Source organism: Lemur catta, chromosome 6, assembly GCF_020740605.2.
Source record: "Lemur catta isolate mLemCat1 chromosome 6, mLemCat1.pri, whole genome shotgun sequence".
In the NCBI taxonomy this organism is placed as follows: Eukaryota; Metazoa; Chordata; class Mammalia; order Primates; family Lemuridae; genus Lemur; species Lemur catta.
Window position 1 is genome coordinate 14,650,223 of NC_059133.1, and position 21,010 is coordinate 14,671,232.

General features: G+C 41.2%; 1 protein-coding gene across 4 annotated transcripts in view; it reads right to left on the bottom strand.

Annotated features, from left to right (window-relative positions):
- TCP11L2 (t-complex 11 like 2) overlaps window positions 1–20,130 on the bottom strand; it is a 37,643-nt gene extending 17,513 nt beyond the window's left edge. Inside the window, exons 1-6 of one of the 4 annotated variants that reach the window (XM_045553047.1) lie at window positions 19,932–20,130; window positions 12,723–12,914; window positions 10,414–10,549; window positions 6,769–6,889; window positions 4,241–4,461; window positions 2,236–2,372 (exon numbers count right to left, since the gene is read on the bottom strand). In XM_045553047.1, coding sequence (XP_045409003.1) covers window positions 2,236–2,372; window positions 4,241–4,461; window positions 6,769–6,889; window positions 10,414–10,549; window positions 12,723–12,879 — 772 coding nt within the window. In that variant the 5' untranslated portion in view covers window positions 12,880–12,914; window positions 19,932–20,130. The remainder of the gene's footprint in view (window positions 1–2,235; window positions 2,373–4,240; window positions 4,462–6,768; window positions 6,890–10,413; window positions 10,550–12,722; window positions 12,915–19,931) is intronic. The other 3 variants (XM_045553046.1, XM_045553045.1, XM_045553048.1) reach the window with 3 other exon arrangements.
- Between the last annotated feature and the right edge of the window lie 880 nt (window positions 20,131–21,010).

A 21,010-nucleotide genomic window follows, 5' to 3' on the forward strand; every position in this document is an offset into this window, starting at 1 on the left:
CAGGTCAGGCCCTTTCAGTATCTACACTCACTCTCTAGGTAGTCTCAGCCAGTGTAATATAGTGGACAAGAACATGGACCATTGAGCCAGACAGCCTGCATGAGTCCCCAGCTCTATAACTTATAAGTTGTGTTATGGAGGCAAGCGATTTAACCTTTCCATGCCTCACTTTCCTCATCCATAAAATGGAGGGTAACTTCTTACAGTTGTAAAGATTAAATTAGCCTAATACAGGTAAAGTGCTTAGAATGTGCTAAGGACTGTATAAGTGTTAACTATTATCCAGTTTCATGGCTTTATATGCCATAAATATAGTGATGATTTCTAAATGTATATCCATAGCTCCCATTATTCCCCTGAACTCTAGTCACTCATTTTTAAATGAGATATTTATGTCTGATATCACCACATTAATGGCAAATAAGATCTCAAAGTTCACATATCCAAAACTGAACTCCTGATTCCACACCCTCTCCCAATCTTCTTTCCCCTAATCTCCCCCATCTCACCAAAATGCATCACCATTTACCCAGTTGCTCAGGCCAAAAACCTTAGTATCATCCTCAACTCCTCTTTTCTTCCTCATCCAACCTTCTGCAAATCTTTTTACTCCACCTTCAGAATACATCTGGAATCTGATCTCTCCTCACTACTTCCACCACTACCATCTGGAACAAGTCACTATGATGTATTGCCTGAGCAACTGCAATAGCACCTAATTGGTATATCTGCTTCCCTTTTTGCTCTCATAAAATTTATTCTCTACCCAGGAATCAGAATATTCTTCAAAAACAAAAATCAGGGCCGGGCACGGTGGCTCACGCCTGTAATCCTAGCACTCTGGGAGGCCGAAGCGGGTGGATCCTTTGAGCTCAGGAGTTCGAGACCAGCCTGAGCAAAAGCAAGATTCCGTCTCTACTAAAAAAAAATAGAAAGAAATTATATGGACAACTAAAAATATATATAGAAAAAATTAGCCGGGCATGGTGGTGCATGCCTATAGTCCCAGCTACTTGGGAGGCTGAGGCAGGAGGACTGCTTAAGCCCAGGAGTGTGAGGTTGCTGTGAGCTAGGCTGATGCCACGGCACTCTAGCCTGGGCAACAGAGTAAGACTCGGTCTCAAAAGCAAAACAAACAAACAAACAAAAAACAAAATTCAGATGTCACTCCCCTGCTCAAAACTTGCCAATGACTTCCCATCACACATGGAATGAAATCCAAACTGTGATCTGCCTTTGTCTACTTTTTAGCCTCACCTTCTGCCCCATCCCCTTACCTACTCTTCTCCAGCCACAATGTCTGCCTTGTGTTTGTCAAACCTCACAAGCAAGTTTCTGCTTCAAGTCCTTGTATATGCAGCTACCTCTGGCTAGAATGTTCTTCTCTACCTCCCAACCACCTTCACATGCCCCTTCCTCATTTATTTGCAAATTCTGTTCAAATATTACTTATTAGAGAGGCATTCCCAGTCCTTCACATCGAAAAAACACTACTCCACCCTCACTCCTGCCCCATTACTGTTTGTCCTTTTACCCTATTTTTCTTCATAGCACTTGATAATACATCTGACAATATATGTTTATTTATCTGTCACACCTACTAGAATGTCAGCTCCTTGAGGACTCTGACTTTGTTTTGTTCACTGTAGTATCCACAGCACCTAAGCAGTGTCTAAAATACAGCAGGCACTCAATAAATATTTCTTTCTTTCGTTCTTTTGTTCTTTTCGAGGTAGGGTCTTGGTCTGTTGCTCAGGCTAGAGTGCAATGGTGTGATCATAGCTCCCTAGCTCCCTGCAACCTCAAACTCCTGGGCTCAAGCAACCCTCCTGGCTCAGCCTCCCGAGTAGCTGTGACTACAGGCACATGCCACCACACCTGGCTAATTTTTTTTATTTTTGTAGAATTGGGGTCTTGCTATGTTGCCCAGGCTGGACTCAAACTCCTAGCCTCAAGCTATCCTTCTACCTCGGCCTCCCAAACTGCTAAGATTACAGGTATGACCTACTGCACCCAGCCCTAATATATCTTGAATGAATGAAGAAATCAATAGTATTTAGCACAGTTCCTGGAACACAGTAAACAACTATAAGTTTGTGATATCGATTTTAGAAGGTAAAAAAATATTTGCTAGAAAGGCCAAAATTCTTTGGTGACACTCTATGTAAGATGTCAAAAATTAAGTATCATATTTTCACCTAGCTTCACAATAAATACATATTATATTATACTTACTTGGAGTTTCTTCTAAAATTTCCTGGAACTTGGTTCTCTCGTATTCTACCAACTGGCGTTGAAGGTGTGGTCTAAGACTCCTAATTGTAAAATTGGCCATGTCCATTTTCATGAGGTCCAGGACATGGAATATTTGTCTAAAAATTTCAGAATTAAATTAGTTAGAAAGCTGATTAAGAAGTTCAGCTGAAATTCATTAACTATTATCTATGTTCCAAACTGGAAAAAATAAACATCCCCCAAATGGTTTTGAAATTCCAATTGCCATTTGGCAAGGTCACTTTTCATAGAAGGCCACACGTGTATTCCAAATGTGTTCTTTCACAGACGTCAAAAGTATTTACTTTAACTGATATAATACCTCCAGCTGATCTATTACATCCAGTCATAAAATGATAAAGACACTAAGAAGCATAAACAATCAGTCTTAATGATATAAGAAAAATTTAAGAAGGAATTTTCATTTGAAAGCCCCAGAGTCTAAATATATTGTATATGGTTTCTATTCCTAAGGGAATAAGAAAGAATAAATAAAAGAAAGAAAGAAAGGATGGGGCAGTGAGGCACCGAGGAAAAATACTTCCTTTTAGAGGTGGGCAGCCCTGTACTCAAACCCAGCTTTGCAACTGACCAGCTCTGTGGGCAAGCACAAATTACTTAATCTCTCTGAGTCTCAGTTTCCTTATCTGTGAAAGAAAAGGATAACATCAACCTTGGAGGGATGTTGTGAACAGTCAATGAGACAATGAATGTAAAATGCAGAGAGGAGTGGCACTCAGTGGGCACTCAATGAACAACCAAGATGAACGCCATAAATTTGATATCATACATGGGTAATAAGATAACTGAAAGCAAGGATCCTGCCACTGAAGAATCACAATCTGCCAGAGCCGAGCACAACTCTAAGGATACATAAAGCCCATTTTAAGGCAGGGAAAGTGTCACTTTGAGAGACTATTAACTTGCACAAGGTAACAAAGTAAGTTACCCAGTACATGCAGAGTAGTTTCCTTCTCCTACCTTTCCAAATATTTACATAAAACTCAATTCCCAATGTAGCCGTATTTACACACAAAAAGAAGAAAAGTTTCCCTCAATGACAAAAAGGGTTGTAGACCCTTCTTTTCTCTCAAATCACAACGAAGTTATTGTCTACATGGCCAGATGAGATTCTCACTATTTAATGTATACCCCACTTCCTCAGGGAAGCTGCAGCAGAGATGTCTAGCTGACCACCAAATGTCCATGCTCCCTGCACACAGTGCACATCTGTGGCTGAAAAATGTGTTTCCAGACAGCAACCACTTTTCTCAGCCCCCTCTTCAATCTAGGTGGGACCATGTGACTAGTCATGGTCAAGGGAATTTGTCACTTCTGGACCAAGGTGGTTACATATTAGGTATGCCTTCTCCATGGTCTCTTTCCCATTCACCAGCTGAATGGAGAGGACTCCAAGGACCTAGACGGGGTGGAGCTGAGAACAGAGGAGCTTCCATATAAATGACATGTGGGAGGCTGCCTAAGAACCCTTGAATCGGACTACATGTGAGAGAAACAAACTTTTATTGATTAAATCACCGAGAATTCAGAGTTTATGTGTTATAGCAGCTAGTGACCCTTGACTAGATTGGTCCCACTACTGGAGGCTCTATTTAGACCCTCTATAATAATTCCTCTTCCACAGTGCTTATCACAATTGTAATTAATTGTTCAAGGTCTCTCTTCCCATTAGACTATAAACTTCCTGGGGTCAGGGATTATATCTGTCTTTTTCATCACTGCCTCCCCAGGGCCCACTGCATGCTAACAGCCTTGTCAGATCGTCCTATCTGAAAACTCTACGTGCACAGTAAATGACTGACTTCCTCCTGCTTATTTGGTTTTCTTCTAGTGTCAAGAATTCCTTTGGGAGATCAGTTATTATTCTGTGTTTCCCAATCCCATACTTCCCTTTTGAATGAACTCAAAAGTAGTCTAAGAAAATGCAAGCAGAAAAGATGCTAACCTCAGCACCTCCACGATGTTCCCAGTAGCCTTTAACTCTCTGATATCATTATCTCTCACCGGAGCACACAGCTTTCCCATCGTACTGATGACATAGTTGGCCAGGCCTTGGATGTCAACAGCACTGTGCTCAGCCTGCTGCCTAATGAGGTCTGTGTCCAAAACTTCACAAATCTGGTTGCGAAGCCGGTTGCCACAGGGAATCAAAAAAGAGAGAAGAATCTACAAAGGGAAAGAAAGAAGAATTAACAGCATCATTACATAAATAAAAGTTGTCACTTTTCACTTCAGTGTCTAAATGACCAAACTTCTTGTCAATATTTTAGAGCCCTAGATGCCATAGAAGTTGACAATTACTGGGTGGTGGGTCAGACAGCAATTCCAGCGTCTCAACAGAAGTTGACAATTACTGGGTGGTGGGTCAGACAGCAATTACAGCGTCTCAACCCTGGGAAGAAAGCTCTATCTTCTGAATTAAAGTCCCCCCACCATGAAAAATTAGTGATACTGTCAGAATGAAAACAACTAACAAGGAATCAATATTACTGAAGTCACAGTAAGCTCTGACTTAAGACATCACTAGGTTCTAAGAAACCACGACTTTAAGTGAAATGATATACAATGAAACCAATTTTACCATAAGCTACTTGATATAAACAACAGTTAAGTTCCTACAGCACATTTCTGGTTACAAAAACATCATCAATCTTCTAAATAGCTTCCAAGACACTTCTAATATTAAACACTGAAATAAATGTGAGTTATACTTACATTTAAGAAAGATTAATAAAACACAAGTAGATTATTATTTACCCAATTTTTGGTAAATCAGTGACAGAAGTCAAAGTGGTGGTGGGTTAAATCAAAGAATAAATGTTTGCAGAGCAAAAATCATAAGGAGCATCTCCTACCACCATGCAGTTCAAAAGTAAACAACAAACAGTCTGGCTCGCTGAGCACTTTCATACCACATCACTTATTGTTGTGCATTTGTATGATTATCGTATACTTTACAAATTCTTATTTTACAATAATTTGTATCCATTCATTCCTTTTCCAACATGCTTATTCCAGTTCAGGGGTGTGGGTGGCCAGAGCCTACCTTGACAGCTCAGGGCACAAAGCATGAAGCAGCCCTGGACAGGATGCCATCCATTGCAAGGCACACTCATGCCCGTGTCCACACTCACTCAGACTGGGACCATTTAGACATGCCAATGAACCTAATGTGCACATCTCTGGGATGTGGGAGGAAACTGCAGTACCTGGAGAAAACCCACACAGACATGGGGAGAACATGCAACTCTACACAGACAGTGGCTCCAGCTAGGAATAGATATTTTTTTTCCTCATTAACATTATAGAGAAAAAACACTGAACAAAACAACATTATTTGAGGACCTACAACACTTCAAAAAGTCTACAGATAAACAATCCAGAGAAGAAAAGATAAGTTGGAGATCATGGCTCCAAAAGAACCCTTTAAATAAGAAAAGATGAAAACACTCCATGGGGTCCACTAAATATATTTTATGTATAAAACATTTATTATATATTATATGGGCAAACTATTTATTGAGTGTTCAGTACACAGCTGACACTGTGCTTATATACATAGCACATGGTTAGGAGTATAGGCTCTGAGCCAGAGTGGATCTGTGCAAATACTTCTCAACCTCTCAAAGCTGCATGATCCTACATGAGTCAGGGAACTTGGTTTCTTTATATAAAGTAAGTATAACAGGAGTAACTACCTCAGAGAACTAAGGTAAGAATAAATGAATAATGTAGTGCTTGGCACAGAGCAAATGCCCTGTAAATGTTAGCTAAAATCACTACTGTCATCTCATTTAATCATTATGACTACCATGTAAGTACTCAGGAGACAGAGACTTAAAGAGAGCGAGCCCATCACTAAACCTGGACTATCTAACTTCAGATTTTGTACTCTTAGCCAATACTCTGTGTTGTAAGCATCACCCTGAGCTCTGTCCACTGCCCTATTTTTCCAGCCTTCACTCTACTCCAGAAGGTACAGGAGAAAACTCTCCCAGTGATTGAACTCACTCAGTTTCTCAAAAAGAGTGGCCAATACAAAAGACATGAAACAGTCTTTGGAGAAACAAAACAAAACTAACTGCTATAGTCTCAATGTTAGTATCCCACTCAAATTCATACGTTCAAACCCAATCCCCAATGGGATGGTATGAGGAAGTGGGGCCTGCAGGAGGTAATTAGGTCATGAGAGTAGAGTGCACATGAATGAGATTAGTACCCTTATAAAAGAGACCCTAGAGAGTGCCCTTTCTCCTTCTTCCATGTGAGGAGACAGCAAGAAGGTGCCTTCTATGAACCAGTAAGTGGGCCCCAAGCAGACACTGAATCTTCTGGTACCTTGATCTTGGACTTTCAAGCCTCCAGAACTGTGAAAAGTTAAGTTTCTATAATTTATAAACCACCCAGTCTATGCCAGTCTGTTATAGCAGCCCAAATTGACTAAAACACTAATTGATACAAACATCAACTTGCCTCTCTTATTTCTTCAAACAGTTTGATGGCATGTTCATACTCAGGAGGGTCAGCATTTAGTTCTGATTCCAAGACATCCCAGAAGGCCTGGTGAACAATGTGCTTCACTCGACCAGCCAAACTATAGCAATGAAATGGATTGTTTTTTAAAATAAGCATCATTTTTCCTGATTATAAGAGAAATATGCTCATTGTGGAAATCTTAGAAAATGCAGAAAAAACAGAGAATAGTAATTGCCCTTAATCCCTTTATTAATCTTTTGAATATTTCTCTTGTTCAATGCATTGTTTTAACATAGTTAAGAGTGCCCAGCATATACAATATTATATACTTTTTTCATTTAACATTCTATCCCAACTGTTTCCCCTAGACTTTTAAAATGCTTCCTTACTATGGTTTTCAATAATTTCACAACATTCTCTCCTAAAGTGAGAGAATAATTTATGTACTCTTCTACACAGATCATTAGATTTGTTCTAGATTTTTGGGATAAGATGGCAAAGTTGCTCTTTCCTCAACAGCTGAAGTTTCATGGCACAGAACGGAACAGTTTGGCCCCAAGGACATATGTATTTGAATGCCCGCCAAATTCAGCTTAGATGTCCTATTTAAAGTTAGCCACACCAAACTGCTGAAATAGGATCCTTCCTAGGAAGAGCTCACAATAGAATAGGTGGCCACCTCACTTCACCCATTATGTCAATGCCCTAAAATAGGTGCACATTACAATACACATTCCTACTGAACTCCTACTCTATTTGCAACAGCTTTTAGAAAACCACATATTTCCCTGCACTGTAATTACTGATGAGTCTCTTTCTCCATAGAGCTAAACACTTCTCCCTAGCAGAGCCCACACTCCTTCTTCTAGGTACCTGCTACTGTGCCTAGCACAGTGCCTGGCATATAGTGAATGTTCGATGAACGCATGATAAATGAATTAATAATTTGACAGTTAAGCATATCTCCTAATTTTTCTTGTTAAAGTACAAATAGTTAAGTATACAATAATGCTATGAGAAATGAAAATTAGCTTTTGAGGAGTGTAAGTTAAAATTGTGTCTATAACCGCAAATACTGTATTCTACTCAACAACTTTAAATATTAAAATTTATTCTAATTGCCTGAGGGGATTTATTCAATATAAATGCCATTTCCAAAGTTTGAGACTCTCCTGGGCAACTCCAGAGTAATGAGAAAGGCAAACATTGCTGGGATAGATTTGCACTCTTGACTTTACAAGCCACACATACCTGGTTTGAACAGACCAACAAGGAATGAACTAAAACAATTTTATAGCTCCCTAAGCAACATTAGAGTTTAAGTTTTCCTAAAGGCTGCAGTGTACTTTTTAGCTCTTTAATTTTCTGTAGAGGTGTGGAGGTTTGGAGGAGACACAATCAATCATTTATAAGCATTCCTATTATCAGAAACCAGACTAATTTTACCAAGTTTTTTCCCCCAAAGAAAATAATTCATAAAACATGAGAGTCAGCCATATTTAAAAAAGGAAAAACTTGGCCATTGTGGAGGGTCATCTGAAAAATCAACAGTTAATACTGTAATATGCTACTTAATTTTAAAACAATGGTACTACGTCCTAACTCTGCACTTTGTTTCCCTTGCTCACATTTTCTAGCACAGCAGAAAATGAAAGGAAGAGGGATTACTATTTTTCCATAGTACCAAGAACTTATGTGCAAAGCACTTTTATGGCAGTGAGCATGCATTTGAAGTGAATAGTGTAGTTCTCATCTTATTCTTAGGGAATGTGAGGCTCAGATATGATCTCACCAAAACCAGGATTCATACCCCAGGGCCTAATCCTAAAACACCTTCACTATGGCCTCTACTTGCAACTACTGAATTTAAAGCACAGATATGCCCAAATTGTCCTTTGCTATACTGAATAAAAAATACTAATTTTAACTTTAAAAATTCATTTGTATCAGTCAGTCCACTAAATGTTTATTGAACATTCGATATGTATGAGGCCTTGTTTTAGGAACTGCGGATATTCAGTGAAAAGAAAGTCTCTGACGTCAAAAAGGGACAGAAAGATAAAAAACATATTAAAAATTAGTAAGACAATTTCAGATCTATGAGGAGGACAAGGTAAGACAATGTGGTAGACAGTGTGGTGAGGGTGCTGATTTCACTGGGTAGTTGAAGAAAGCTTCTCTAAAGCAGTGACCTTTGAGTTCAGACTCAGATGGGGAGAAGAAAGAGCCATGTGAAGATCTAGGAAAGAATATTCAAAAAGAGGTAGTAACAAAGTCTCTGATCAAGCCTGGTGTACTCTGAGATCAAGAAAGAAGCCCGCATGGCTGAAGCACAGCATGAGGGAGGGAAAGGGCTAAGACAGGGTTGGGGAAGTAGGGCCTCCAGGCCATAATGGAGTCTGGATTTTTATTTTATGTATACTAGAAACCACTGGAGAGTTTTTGGCAAGGAAATATTGTAGTGTGGTTTATCCTTTAGAAAGATCATTATAGTTACTGTATGGGTATGGAAGATGGACTGTGGTGAGCTAAGAATAGAGAGGGGGCAACCAGTTAGGACTGAAAGAGTCCAGGCCAGAGATGATGGTGGCCTAGCCGAGGGGTATAGCAGTAGAGCTGGTATAACAGATCACAGCAAAACACAGTTACCAAAGAAAGCAAATAGATACACCTACTTTAGATAGTAATCTTAAAAATTATTATTATATAAACAATATCCCCAGGAAGATTATGATCCACATTGTAAAGAAGGAAAATTATGTTTACTTATTTTCCTGCTTTAAAACAAAAGTTCTAAATGGGATCAAATATTCTAAGTTGTTTTAATTGATAGAGAGAATGCCTCAGGATTTATAATTGGCGTTGTGAGGTTGAAATTCAATCCATGAGCCAACTTTGCTTCTAAAGATGCTTTATCTATAATGATAGTCTCAAGCCTTCTCTCCTCTTTGTCCCAGGAAATTTGTAAGCCACTGACAGCAGAGAGGCTGAGGTAAGGATATGAGGGTGTGGCTCCAACTAGAGGTCCCTGGGGGTGAGGTTACCCAGGAAGTGCCCCTTGTAGCTACGATTCCTACATCCACATAGTTTTGGATTGCCTATTCTTAGCACTTTATCAGTTCAGGTGCATTTCTTTATCCTTCACAACCTGAATATCAATTTTTAATAAATCAATCTGCAAATATTTCTTCAGTCCATACTGTATGTCAGGCACTATGCTAGGCAATAAGGAGAGAGCAGCAAACAATATAGACATAGTTCCTCCATTAATGGTGCTTTTGGTAAAGTGGGGAAGATGGACATTGAACATAAAATTATAAGATCTCTTAACAGAGGGGAGTTAGCAGGAGCTACAGGATTCTTTAGCAAAGGGATTAACTGTATGGAATGTCAGGAAAAGCTTCCCTCAGGAAGTGACATATAAACTGAGTTCTGAAGATTACGAGTAACAGGTACTCTAAAGGAATGTTTTTTAAAACAAGTATAAGACCTTGTTAGAGAACTAAACAATGTTTGCCCTCTGTAGATATTATACAAGAACTTCCAGGAATCATTGTGAATATATTTCGCACACACAAAATCTTTAGCACACACACAAAATCTTCAGCACAGTTTTACATATAACAAATGCCTTCAGGTTACCTGTTGTCTGGGAGGGCATCTTGTTTCAATTGAAAGTTCTCATTTACAGCAATTTCATGAGCAAGAGTCATGTTTGATAAGTTCCTTGCTGCAGCCATCACTTCATCAAATGTTACAACCCTGGGAGGGCTTGTTGCTGAAAGAAAAACAAAAGCCAGTTAATGTTGTAGAAGAGAAGTTGCCATCCAACAAAGCCTACTGATACAGACAAGGCTTAATTTATTACACTGGATATTACAGGGTTTTAAAAGTAAGGAGAATATATACTAAAATAGGTGGATTCTCTCGCTTAATAAAGACTTCAAAAATTTAAAAACTCCTTCAACACCTTCAGTTACCATATTTGATAATAAACTCTCAAATACTTCTGGGACAATCTTATTATTATAGGCCTATTAAGACAGACCTCATTTTTAGTGCCTATTGATACCTGCATCATATGCGTTTTATAGGAAATAGATAAGACTATTTTTTATTCTGTAATTCAGAAGTCTCACTACCTTAAGTAGACTCAATATGAAATAACTGATTTTTAAAACCATAACTTCTAAATGTATAGGCAGTATAATATAACATTTAAGTTCAATTCTAAATTTTGCCAACTGATAGTTCTCATTTGATTTCATTGAGGCATCACTTACCTCCTCACAGGATTAGCCTGAGGTGATTAAATCAGATAATTTAAGTAAAGAAGACCATAGTAAGAACTCAAGAAATTTATATAATTAAAGTAAAATATAATAAATCTGAGAAACTAGATAATCTACTTCTCAGTAGGAAATAGTACAAGAATTTGAGTAATTTCTAAAGATTATACTAAGAAACTATTCTAATAAATCATGTTGTTTTAAAATCACTGTTGGAAATCTTAGCTTCTGTTAATTAAAAATCATGACCTCAGATGACAGCACTGACAGGCAATACTTTGCTACCTATTTTTTTTTTTTTTTTCAAAAGAAGGAGTTGGGAGGAGGAAGACAAGAGGAGGAAGAGGAGAAAGACAGATGATACACAGAATTAGTAAAACCCTTCTTCAGCGTGACTAGGGTGCATCAACCCCTATACAGTATAAGTGAGAAAAGGCACAGAAATCTGAGGCTGCTATTCTTTTGCCAACTCTGCCTCAAAATTCTCCTTAAAAATGTCTATATTCTTTGGTCCAATAATCCAAAGATAGCCAAAGGAATTTCTAGAAAGGCTTTATGCACTAAGATGTCCACAAAGCACTATTTGTAACAGAAAAAAAAAAAAGAAAGAAAAAAAGAAAAAGAAGCTAAATGTCCAATGATAAGTCAATGGCTCAGTAAATTTATGGTTAAGGAAATTTAAATATATTCACTTCATGAAGTAGTAGATAGTCATAAAAACAATGTTTTAAAAATATATAATCATGAGTAAATGTTTTAGTTATAATACTAAGTGAAAAGAGTCCACACATATGTCTGTGTGAAGGATAAAGATGGCAATGCACTGCCAGCTGTCGTTTTTGGGTGATATTATAGGCAACATTTTCTTTTCTCTATACTTATGTATCTTCCAAGGTTTTTAAAATGAGAATGTATAAATTTGAAATAAATACAAATGAACAAATATTTTAGAAGTGGGCATTTAATCGTAATTAAACATTAGTTGCTTTTTTCTGCATTTGCTTTGTCAGTTAAAGGTGTTATACTTCCTAAACAAAATGCCAATTAAAAAACTAGGAAAAAAAAAGGCAAACACACCTGCTTCACACATCTCTACTTTCCACATACAAAAAAGGAAAAAGATATCTCCCTTTGCTGTGGCCTCTGTTTTAACTCTTTCTCACACCCTTAGTGTAGTAATTCTCTCAGGAACCTTTTTGGGGTGAATTGCACAACAATTTTGAAATCAGCAAGAAACCCTATAGATTATTTCACTTCCTTCCTGACCCTTCAATGAAGGCAATTTTCCTTCAATGTAAATCAGAAACAATCAAAAAAGACCAATTTTAATTTATCCTTAAGGGTAGTCCAAGAAGTAATTGCAAGGAGTGGCTTTTTGCCATTTGGAAGAAATGACAGACAGGGTTGAAGTCCTGATTTATGGTGAAACAAAAGCAGATCAGAGACAGTGATTAAAATAAAAATTGGCAGGTTGTAAACTTTAGTGGCTATTTATTTCTGAGAATTTGTCCAAGAAAGCTGCAATGCCTCTGCAGTGCTATTCTGGTACATCTAGAAAGGAGGGGAAGTCTGTTGATCTTAGACATTTCTGAGTTTTCAAATCCAACACACAACTCTAGAAGTACCCCCACCACCCCAGCCCCTGCTCCCCTGTCAGCTCACAAGCAGGAGAGCTGGATTTGCTGGAGGAGTTGCTTGTGAAGCTCTGCCTGGAACACTCATAGTCACTGAGTGAAGCCATGCTTTCGGAAAACCGTGAAGAGTCTGAATCGCTCGTCTGGTCCTCTCCCACACACTGCTTCTCACCATTGAAGGGCATTTTGTGTCACTTAAGTATGGATAAAGAGACAGCACCTGCACAGACAAATACACCTTGCATCAACATTCTGTGGTACTTCCACTGGCAGCGCCAATGCTTCTTTCAGTGTAGACAGCCATATCTGCAAGTGTCACAATGTTGGAAAGGCCCTCAGAAGATGACCTTGTCCTTCCCCCACCACTAGGCCATCAAGATGGCCTTCCCGAAAAGGGATTCCACAGCCATAGGTATGAGTTTACGCAGGACGTAACCACTGTAAACGTGGAGCAGCTCTAAGTAATGACAGATCCTTATAAAACAAACACACCGCAGAACACACACTCTCTCCCCCAGGGTTTCTAAAACATAGCAAGGTATGAATGTGGGACTCTGGAGTCAGACTGCTCATTCTATCTTTTTCCATGTGGCCTTGTGGAGATCACTTAACCACCTACCTCATGAGTGAAACTGGACTGAAAGACTAATCTAATATGGTTGTCTGAAGATTAAATGGGGTTAATCTTTCTTTCTTTTATTTTTATTTTTTTGAGACAGGAGTCTTGCTCTGCTGCCCAGGCTAATGTGCAGTGGTGTCATAATAGCTCACTGCAACTTCCAACTGCTCAAGCAATCTTCCTGGTTCAGCCTCCCGAGTAGGTGGGACTACAGGCACACCGGCCAGAGTTAATGGCACTCCTCTCTGCACATCTGGAGCATATCTCCTGCAGCTCTATAAGAGCACTTAGTCTCTTGTACATTTTCTTCCCATGGCCACTTCTGAATTCCCTTAATAAGGCAGAGATTGTGTCTTGTCCACTACCAGTGCCAAGTATATGACAAGTATTCATTCAGTGTCAGCTAAATCAGAATAACTGAATCCCATCTGGTACAGCTTCAACCAGAACATTTGCAAGCTGATATCACTACACGTTTACAGGCCTGGGACTGCCAAAGTTCAAGCCCTAGAGCAGAGAATCTACTGACTAAACCTGTCTTATTTGATATAAAACTCAAAATTCCCAGGTCTTTGTCATACTCTTATTTGAATACCTTAAAGTTTGTTTCCCCTTTATTATTATTTGTTTTTTAGTCATTCTCTTGTAATGTAACAACTGTGCTTAGTATGCCCTGGTCTTAATTTTTCTCTACTATAGCTGCTTCAAACCAGCTTTGGCTGATTTTCCAAGTAAAAGCGAATAAAAGCGTTCGGCCATGGAAATTTACGAACTAGCTTAATAGTTATAACTATCCATTTCATTTTTCTACTCTTGCTGGACAGCATGCTTGGTAGCTTTCTTAATTGCGTTTAACAAGGCAGAAAAGTATAAACATTTAAAAAATAAAAAGCTCTGGGTTAGGAGTTGGAATCCAAGGTTTGGGGCCCGGGTCCACTATTAAATCATTGTGTGACTTTATACACATGATATCTGCTCTCTTCACTTCATGTTTCTGAGAGGGTTGGGCCAGTTATAGGTTTCTTTCAGTTAGGAATCACTAAGATGCTCAAACCCAGAGTTCCATGAGCCATCACTACAAGTTCTGAGAAATCAAATGGCAGGCACACTTAATAACGCACAACTACACTTTCTGGCAACAATTCACTGGAGATAGAAGTCCTAGCCCAGTGGCTGCCACAGAAAATTTAAAAGCTTCATAATGTTTAGAAACTCCTATTTAGTTGGTAGAAGCCTCCACATTACAACCATAGTGTATCCAAGCAGAAGCCTATCTTTGGAGTAAAAATGCCCATTGTTACTTTATTAAGAAATTGCCTGTTTCCTTATATAGATTTACTAATAATACCTAACTAATAGGGTTGCTGTGAGATTTCATTTAGTCAATACATGGAAAGTGCTTGGAATAGTCACTGACAGAGTAAAAATATACAGTTGTTTGCTATCATTAACTTTTTTGGTTTTTCTTTGATATTCAAACGAAGAAATTTTTAATTGGTGCTGATACAGTATCTTTTTAATTAAAAATGAGACAAATCTTTTTGTGCCTTTTGAGGTTTCCTTTGAATCTGCATGCCTAGATTATCTATTTAAATAATAATTTTAAAATGTATACATAGGGACAAGCCATAAAACTGCATCAACTGGATCCTAGATCCTCTTTCCCCAAGGGCAGCCCATTCTTGGTTCTTAACTTTTTTTTTTGTTAATGTCATCACCTCAAGAGTTAAAAAACTCTGGAGCGATGAACAGTTTTATGTCAGGATGATGAAAGCATGTTCCTCTACAGATAAACATGGCTAGTAGTTAACCTAGCAGACAACTCTAGCACTTGTTTGAAATATAAAAGCCAAAACCAAATGGCAATGTGAATGGTCTCCTGCAAGTTCCTTCATACCTGCTCTTACCCTTCTTGGTCTCAAGTTTCCAAATAAGTCATCTGAGGACAAAGCTACTTGATTTAGAAGGCATCGAGGGTAATTAGACTGCTTCTAAAACCATTTTGGATTCTCTCCTGGACTGGTAATAATGAAACCAGGCTGTTTCTTTAAGAAAGGTAATAATTCTTATACAAACTTAGATCTATCTAGCCTTCACCACTGCAACTCACAAGTAAATCAAAGTTTTCAGGGATACCACATCTCATCCTACCTGGAGGATTTAATCACTGGTCAAAGGTGAAGTAAAAGGTAAAGACAGAAGATAACTCCAAGTAAAGCCTCTAACACTACAGAGGGTCGCTATTCAAAGAAAATACTGTCATATTCACATTTTTTATATTATTCCATCATTTTATGATCATAAATACAATATTATATCATTCCTTCTGAGGCCAATGCCTAGAATGCAGCAGGTACTTAAATATTTATTGTTGAATAAATGAATGGATGAATGAATGGCAGTATGACAACTGACATTTAAGAGAGGAGGGAATGGTACAGGGACCTAAAGGGGCTAGTCCTATGACTCACCACAGATGGAGGGGAGTTTGGTTTTTAATTTGCTTATGATTCCTCAGCTTGTGTCCAATTGTACTTCCTTACTTCCTTTTTGTAGCAAACTCTACCTGCAAATGGTCCTGTACCAGTTGAGGATTGCAAAGATACACCAATGATAATACACATGTCACTGAAGCAGTAAGAACACGCAGGCAGACTGCGTTCTTGATCCTCGCTCTTGATATTTACTGCCTGGAGACAGAGAACTTACTTACCATTTGTAAAATGGGGATAATAATAGTATTTACCTTGTAGAACTGTTGTGAAGCTTAGCTAAAATAGTCTTCTATTTCAGTACTGAAACATCAAGTACTTAAGCTCCTAGTAAGTGTCTAACAGATGTTAACTATTATTCTCATTAAAAGAAGTTATGAATTCCAAAAATGTCAACGTCATAAAGAACAAAGAAAGACTGAGGATATGCTCCAGATGAAAACGCACTTGATAACTGGGTGCAATAGGTTATTCTAGACTGGATTCTGTACTGGAAGAAAAAAATGCTATGAAGGACATTATTGGACAATTGATAGCATTGTTACAATACTTGCATCTACTGTCTGTATTCCAATGCTAAATATACTTAAGTTGAAACACACCATGGTTATGTATTTAGGAATAAAACACCACGATGTATGCAACTTTCTCTCAAATGATTCAAATGAAAGAGAAAGGGAGAAAACAATAAAGCACATGAAACAAATTGTTAATAGGTAAATCTGAGTAAAAGGTAGACCACAGGGTATTCTTTGTACTACTCTTGCAAATTTTTTTCTAAGTTTGACAGTACTTCCAAATAAAAGTTTAAAAGAGAAGATGGAATGCTGAACTGAAACTTCAAGATTCTAATTCAGAATAGTCCAGTGTCTTGCAGTTTTTAAATTTTGATTTTTCCCACCTCTGTGACAGTTTGAATAGCATTCTATAATAAAAGCTCTTCTAAACAGTCTAACTTGTCCCAGTGTCCTTCCACAGGGCCTAAACAATAAAACTGGAAATAGGCCAGAGCCCTCCAGAAAAGGCAAAATAAATAATCCCTTTTAAGAGTTCATCCCCAGGTGGTTTCCCTTTTCCTAAGAAGTCTCATGGCCATGGTTTACAACCCTCTGTGGTCTGACCTCTGCCCATCTCATTCTGTACCACTCTTCCCCAGCCCTTCATAATCCAGACACAACAGCCTTCTTTGGGTTCCTCGAACACGCCAAACTTCCTACTTTGGAGCATTCGCACCTGCTATTCTTTCCCCCTGGAATGTTCTTTTTCCTGACCTCCATGTGGTCGGCCCCTTGCTTTCATTCAGATTTGAAATTGAATGTCACAATTTCAAGGTGACCTTCCCTGATACCCCCATTTATAGCATCTAAATGAGCTATATAGAGCTTAGAACACTGCCTGGGGTAGAGTGGGAGCTCAATGAATATCACTGCATGAACAAATTATGCCACACTCCTATTATTCAAAAGATAACCTGGGTTTTCCTTCTCTTCTGCTTCCCTCACATTGCTCATATTCTCATTGTGCAGTCACTTAAACTACTAGAGTTGTTTGCATAGCTGTCTCCCCACTAGATTTTAAGCTGTTTGTGGGAAGAAGCTGTGTCTCCCCTCTCTGATTCTCAGTGCCTACCTCAACACATTTCCGAGGTACCAATAATTCAAACTAGCAAAGGTTCACAATTCCAGGAGCCTAAAGAAACTATTACGTTGTGTCTTTCCACCCTCTTAATACTCACTAATAGCAAATAATAACAATTAGAGCTAACAGTCACTGAGTGCTTATCATGCCCTCAATATAAGTATTCAATAACTGTTTTTATGATAAGTGCTTTCAATATTTTATCTCCTTGAATCCTCATTTACAACCTGTTAGCTAAGGTATTCTTATTGTCTCCATTTTATAATGAGACCCTGAGGCTCAGAAAGGTTGCATTACTTGCCCAAGGGTTCACAGCAATGTAGAGGTACAACTCAAATTGAGACAGTAGATCCCTAAAGCCCATGCTCTCTACTGCTCTAGGACAGCTGGAGGAAATTTGGTGTGCTGCTCATTCTTTCCACTCCTATTCTGCCAGATCGATCTATCCATCACCATGTGGACACTTTCACATATGGCAGTAAGCTGACATTATCCTGGAATAGCTGCTTAAGTGCTATTTCATGAAGGACATCACTGAAAGAGTCACCCAAAATGACTTTCAATCACCCCGCTAGAGTGACTGAAAATCCTCTAGCAGGGAGCCATTCTTTAATCACTGCAAAATCCCTGGTTAAAACCCAAATATTATCAAAAGGGTTAACCGCTTATAGCTAGTATGAGTCATAAACATTTTGGAGTGAATTATTCAGATTATCTAGCAGGGCCCTGAGGAACAGAACCCATCCAGTTAAGGTTAGCTCATAGAAAAGAGAAATTTCAAGAAATACCTAGTGGGTACCACCCTTCAAGACCATATCAAGGTCAGGTGCAAGGACAAGCATTCACGTATGTACAGTAAAGGGCAGGGAGTCAGAGGAGCCCTGAAGAAAAAAATTGCAGACAGTGTAGAAAATTGCCATTTTCTGCAAAATGCTGCTTTAGAACCAGTCCCAAATAGCAATGCTAAAAAGTCATTCATCCACAGCAAAGCAAAAACCATACAGCAGAGAGAGAGAGATGCCTGCACCATTCAGCTAGACAATACTGGTCTTCATCAAGTTAGAACCAACAAAAACCTAGATAAAAATCAACAAGCCAGTCACTGTCTACAAAGCAGATGTTCACTCTACACATGGTATTACAGCATCAGGGAGAAGGATTTCTAGGCACTTTTCACACTTGAAAGCACTCTCCTCCCACCCCTGTTAGTCTGTTTTGGTACCTGTGCTTCCTCCTCTGGGGCCCTCAACTCCTCACAAAATGGCAATGAAGCTGTTTTCACACATGACTGGGCATCTTCAGCCCTGGGCCTCTTCAAGTTAGGCAACCTCCACTGGCTGCCAGGGTGATGTACGAAATTCCTAGAGAAAAAAGCTGTGGGCAGACAGGGAGCCTCCTAAAGTGGGAACCACCGAGATAACCTCACTGCCAACTGGCAGATAGGAAGAGCAGGGTCTCTGGCCTGGAGAACGTGGGTGCTGAGAGGCCCCCTGGGAAAAGCACTTGTCCAGTTTCTTTACTGGTAAGGTATGAGGTCAAACATCTAAGATTTCCCAAACTTCATTTGAGTACCACTCTTCACCACTGTTTCCGTCCCTACCTTTAATTTACGAAGCACTTTTCTTTGGCAAGATTTTGGCATTTTAAATACGTTTATTCTGAAAGGAAACTATGTCATTGTGAAATCGCTCATTTAATGGAACAGATTTTCCTAACACTAACAGAAACACGTAACTACGTTCGGCCACGCGCCACCTCAGATCATCGCTGTCACCCCCAGGGGCGCCACCCACAGTAGCAGCTTTGGAAAGCACAAGCCACCCCTGAGAGGACAGGGTTCGAGCCCAGGCCCGAGGAGCCTTTCTCCACCTCCTTCACCCAATGGAGGGTCCTGCTGAGGGGACCCACCTGGAGTCTGCGCTCTCCCGCCCACTTCCTCGGCACCCGTCCCCTCCCGGAGACCTTGTTTCCTGTCAAAACAAACCCTTGAGGGAGGGGACGGCGGAGGCAGAGACGAGCGCCAAGGAAACCCCGGCAACAAACCCAAACACACACCGCGAGCCCCGCCCGGCCCCCACGCCGGCTCAGTCCCCACTCCAGGGGGCCGGGGGGCGCGGAGGAGGCGGTGACCCCTCCTGGAGCCCTAACGGTGGGAAGCCGCTGGCACCAGCCCAGCAGGGTGTAAACGGCGGCGAAGCGGCCCCGACCATGCCACCTCCGGGGCCCGTGTCCACCGACACCCGCGGCCACTGGGCGCCCGCGCCCCGCTTCCACGAGGGACGGCGGTTCGAGGTCAAACAAGGGGCCGGGGGCCGGGTAGGGGGACGGGAGCAAGGAACCGGGCTCCACGGCCCCTGGCCCCGCCGTCCCAGTACAGAGTTCCGAGGGGCGGGGGAGGCCCTCGGGCTGCCGGGGAGAGGTGTCCCCTCCGCCGGCCCTGGCCTGTCACCTCAGAGCCGGCGACCCCTCCCCGGGGATGGATACGCACCGGGTCCTACAAGCAGACAGGACGAGGAAGGCAACTGAGTGACCCCGGGTCAAGGGTCTCTGGGTGTCACCTCACAGAGCACAGCACAACCAACTCGAAAACTCACCAGCTCGGCGTCCCCCCCCTCCAGCCCCACGCGGTATTTAAAGGGCCCTGAGGGAGTCTAGGGAGGCAGCCACCGCGCGGCCGTCACAAAGCCGGCGAGCGAGGGGACGGCAGCGCGGCGGAGCCAGGGAACCCAAGACATTTCAGCCTCCAATAGCCGAGTTCTCACAGATTCGACCTACTTGAGACACAGTTTTCCACATGTTCGGATCAGAGAGGCCGAGGAAAGCTTGGATTGGAGAGTGTCTGGGATGCGACAGGGAACGGTCCCCCCCGCGCGCTGCGAGTGGTGCGGTCCGGGACTACTAGGGGCGGGGAGAGAAGTGTTTACGGAACTGGGGCAGCAGCGCCGCCGGGAGCGCCCGGCGTTGGGGGCGGGGCCTGTCGGGGCGCTGGGGGCGGGGCCTGTCGGGGCGCTGGGGGCGGGGCCTGTCGGGGCGCTGGGGGCGGGGCGAAGCCGCCCGCGGAGCTCGTGGAGCGCTGGACGGACACCCTGGGTCCCCGGGGCCCACCGGCGTGGACGATGTTGCAAGCTCCCGGCCGCCCGTGGAACATTAAGTGCCGGCACACCCGTTATCTAGACGGCGCAATCCAGACTCGGTGCCCACCCTCACGCTGTCCACACTTACAGAGACAACCGCACCAACAACGTTGTTAGTGGGCTTTCCCACGCACGTCAGCGACTAGCCGCGTCATCCTCGTTTGTGTCTACGCCTCCACGTAAACACGGATCCAGATTTGCACCTGGACGGGGCGATTAGCTCCTGAGAGTTACACCCACCTAGGCTCTCTGAAGACTTCGTGTGCATGCAAAAGATAAAGCGTCTTACTTCCTCTAGTGTTCTTGGCAGCACTTATCTCTGGGAGAGGTTTCAACATTGGTTAATGTAAATAACCAGTCCCAAGAAGCTCTGTGCGGTCAGGCCTTGTGTTCAGCTCTTATGGGTGTGCTTCAGGGTGTACAGAAACAAGCT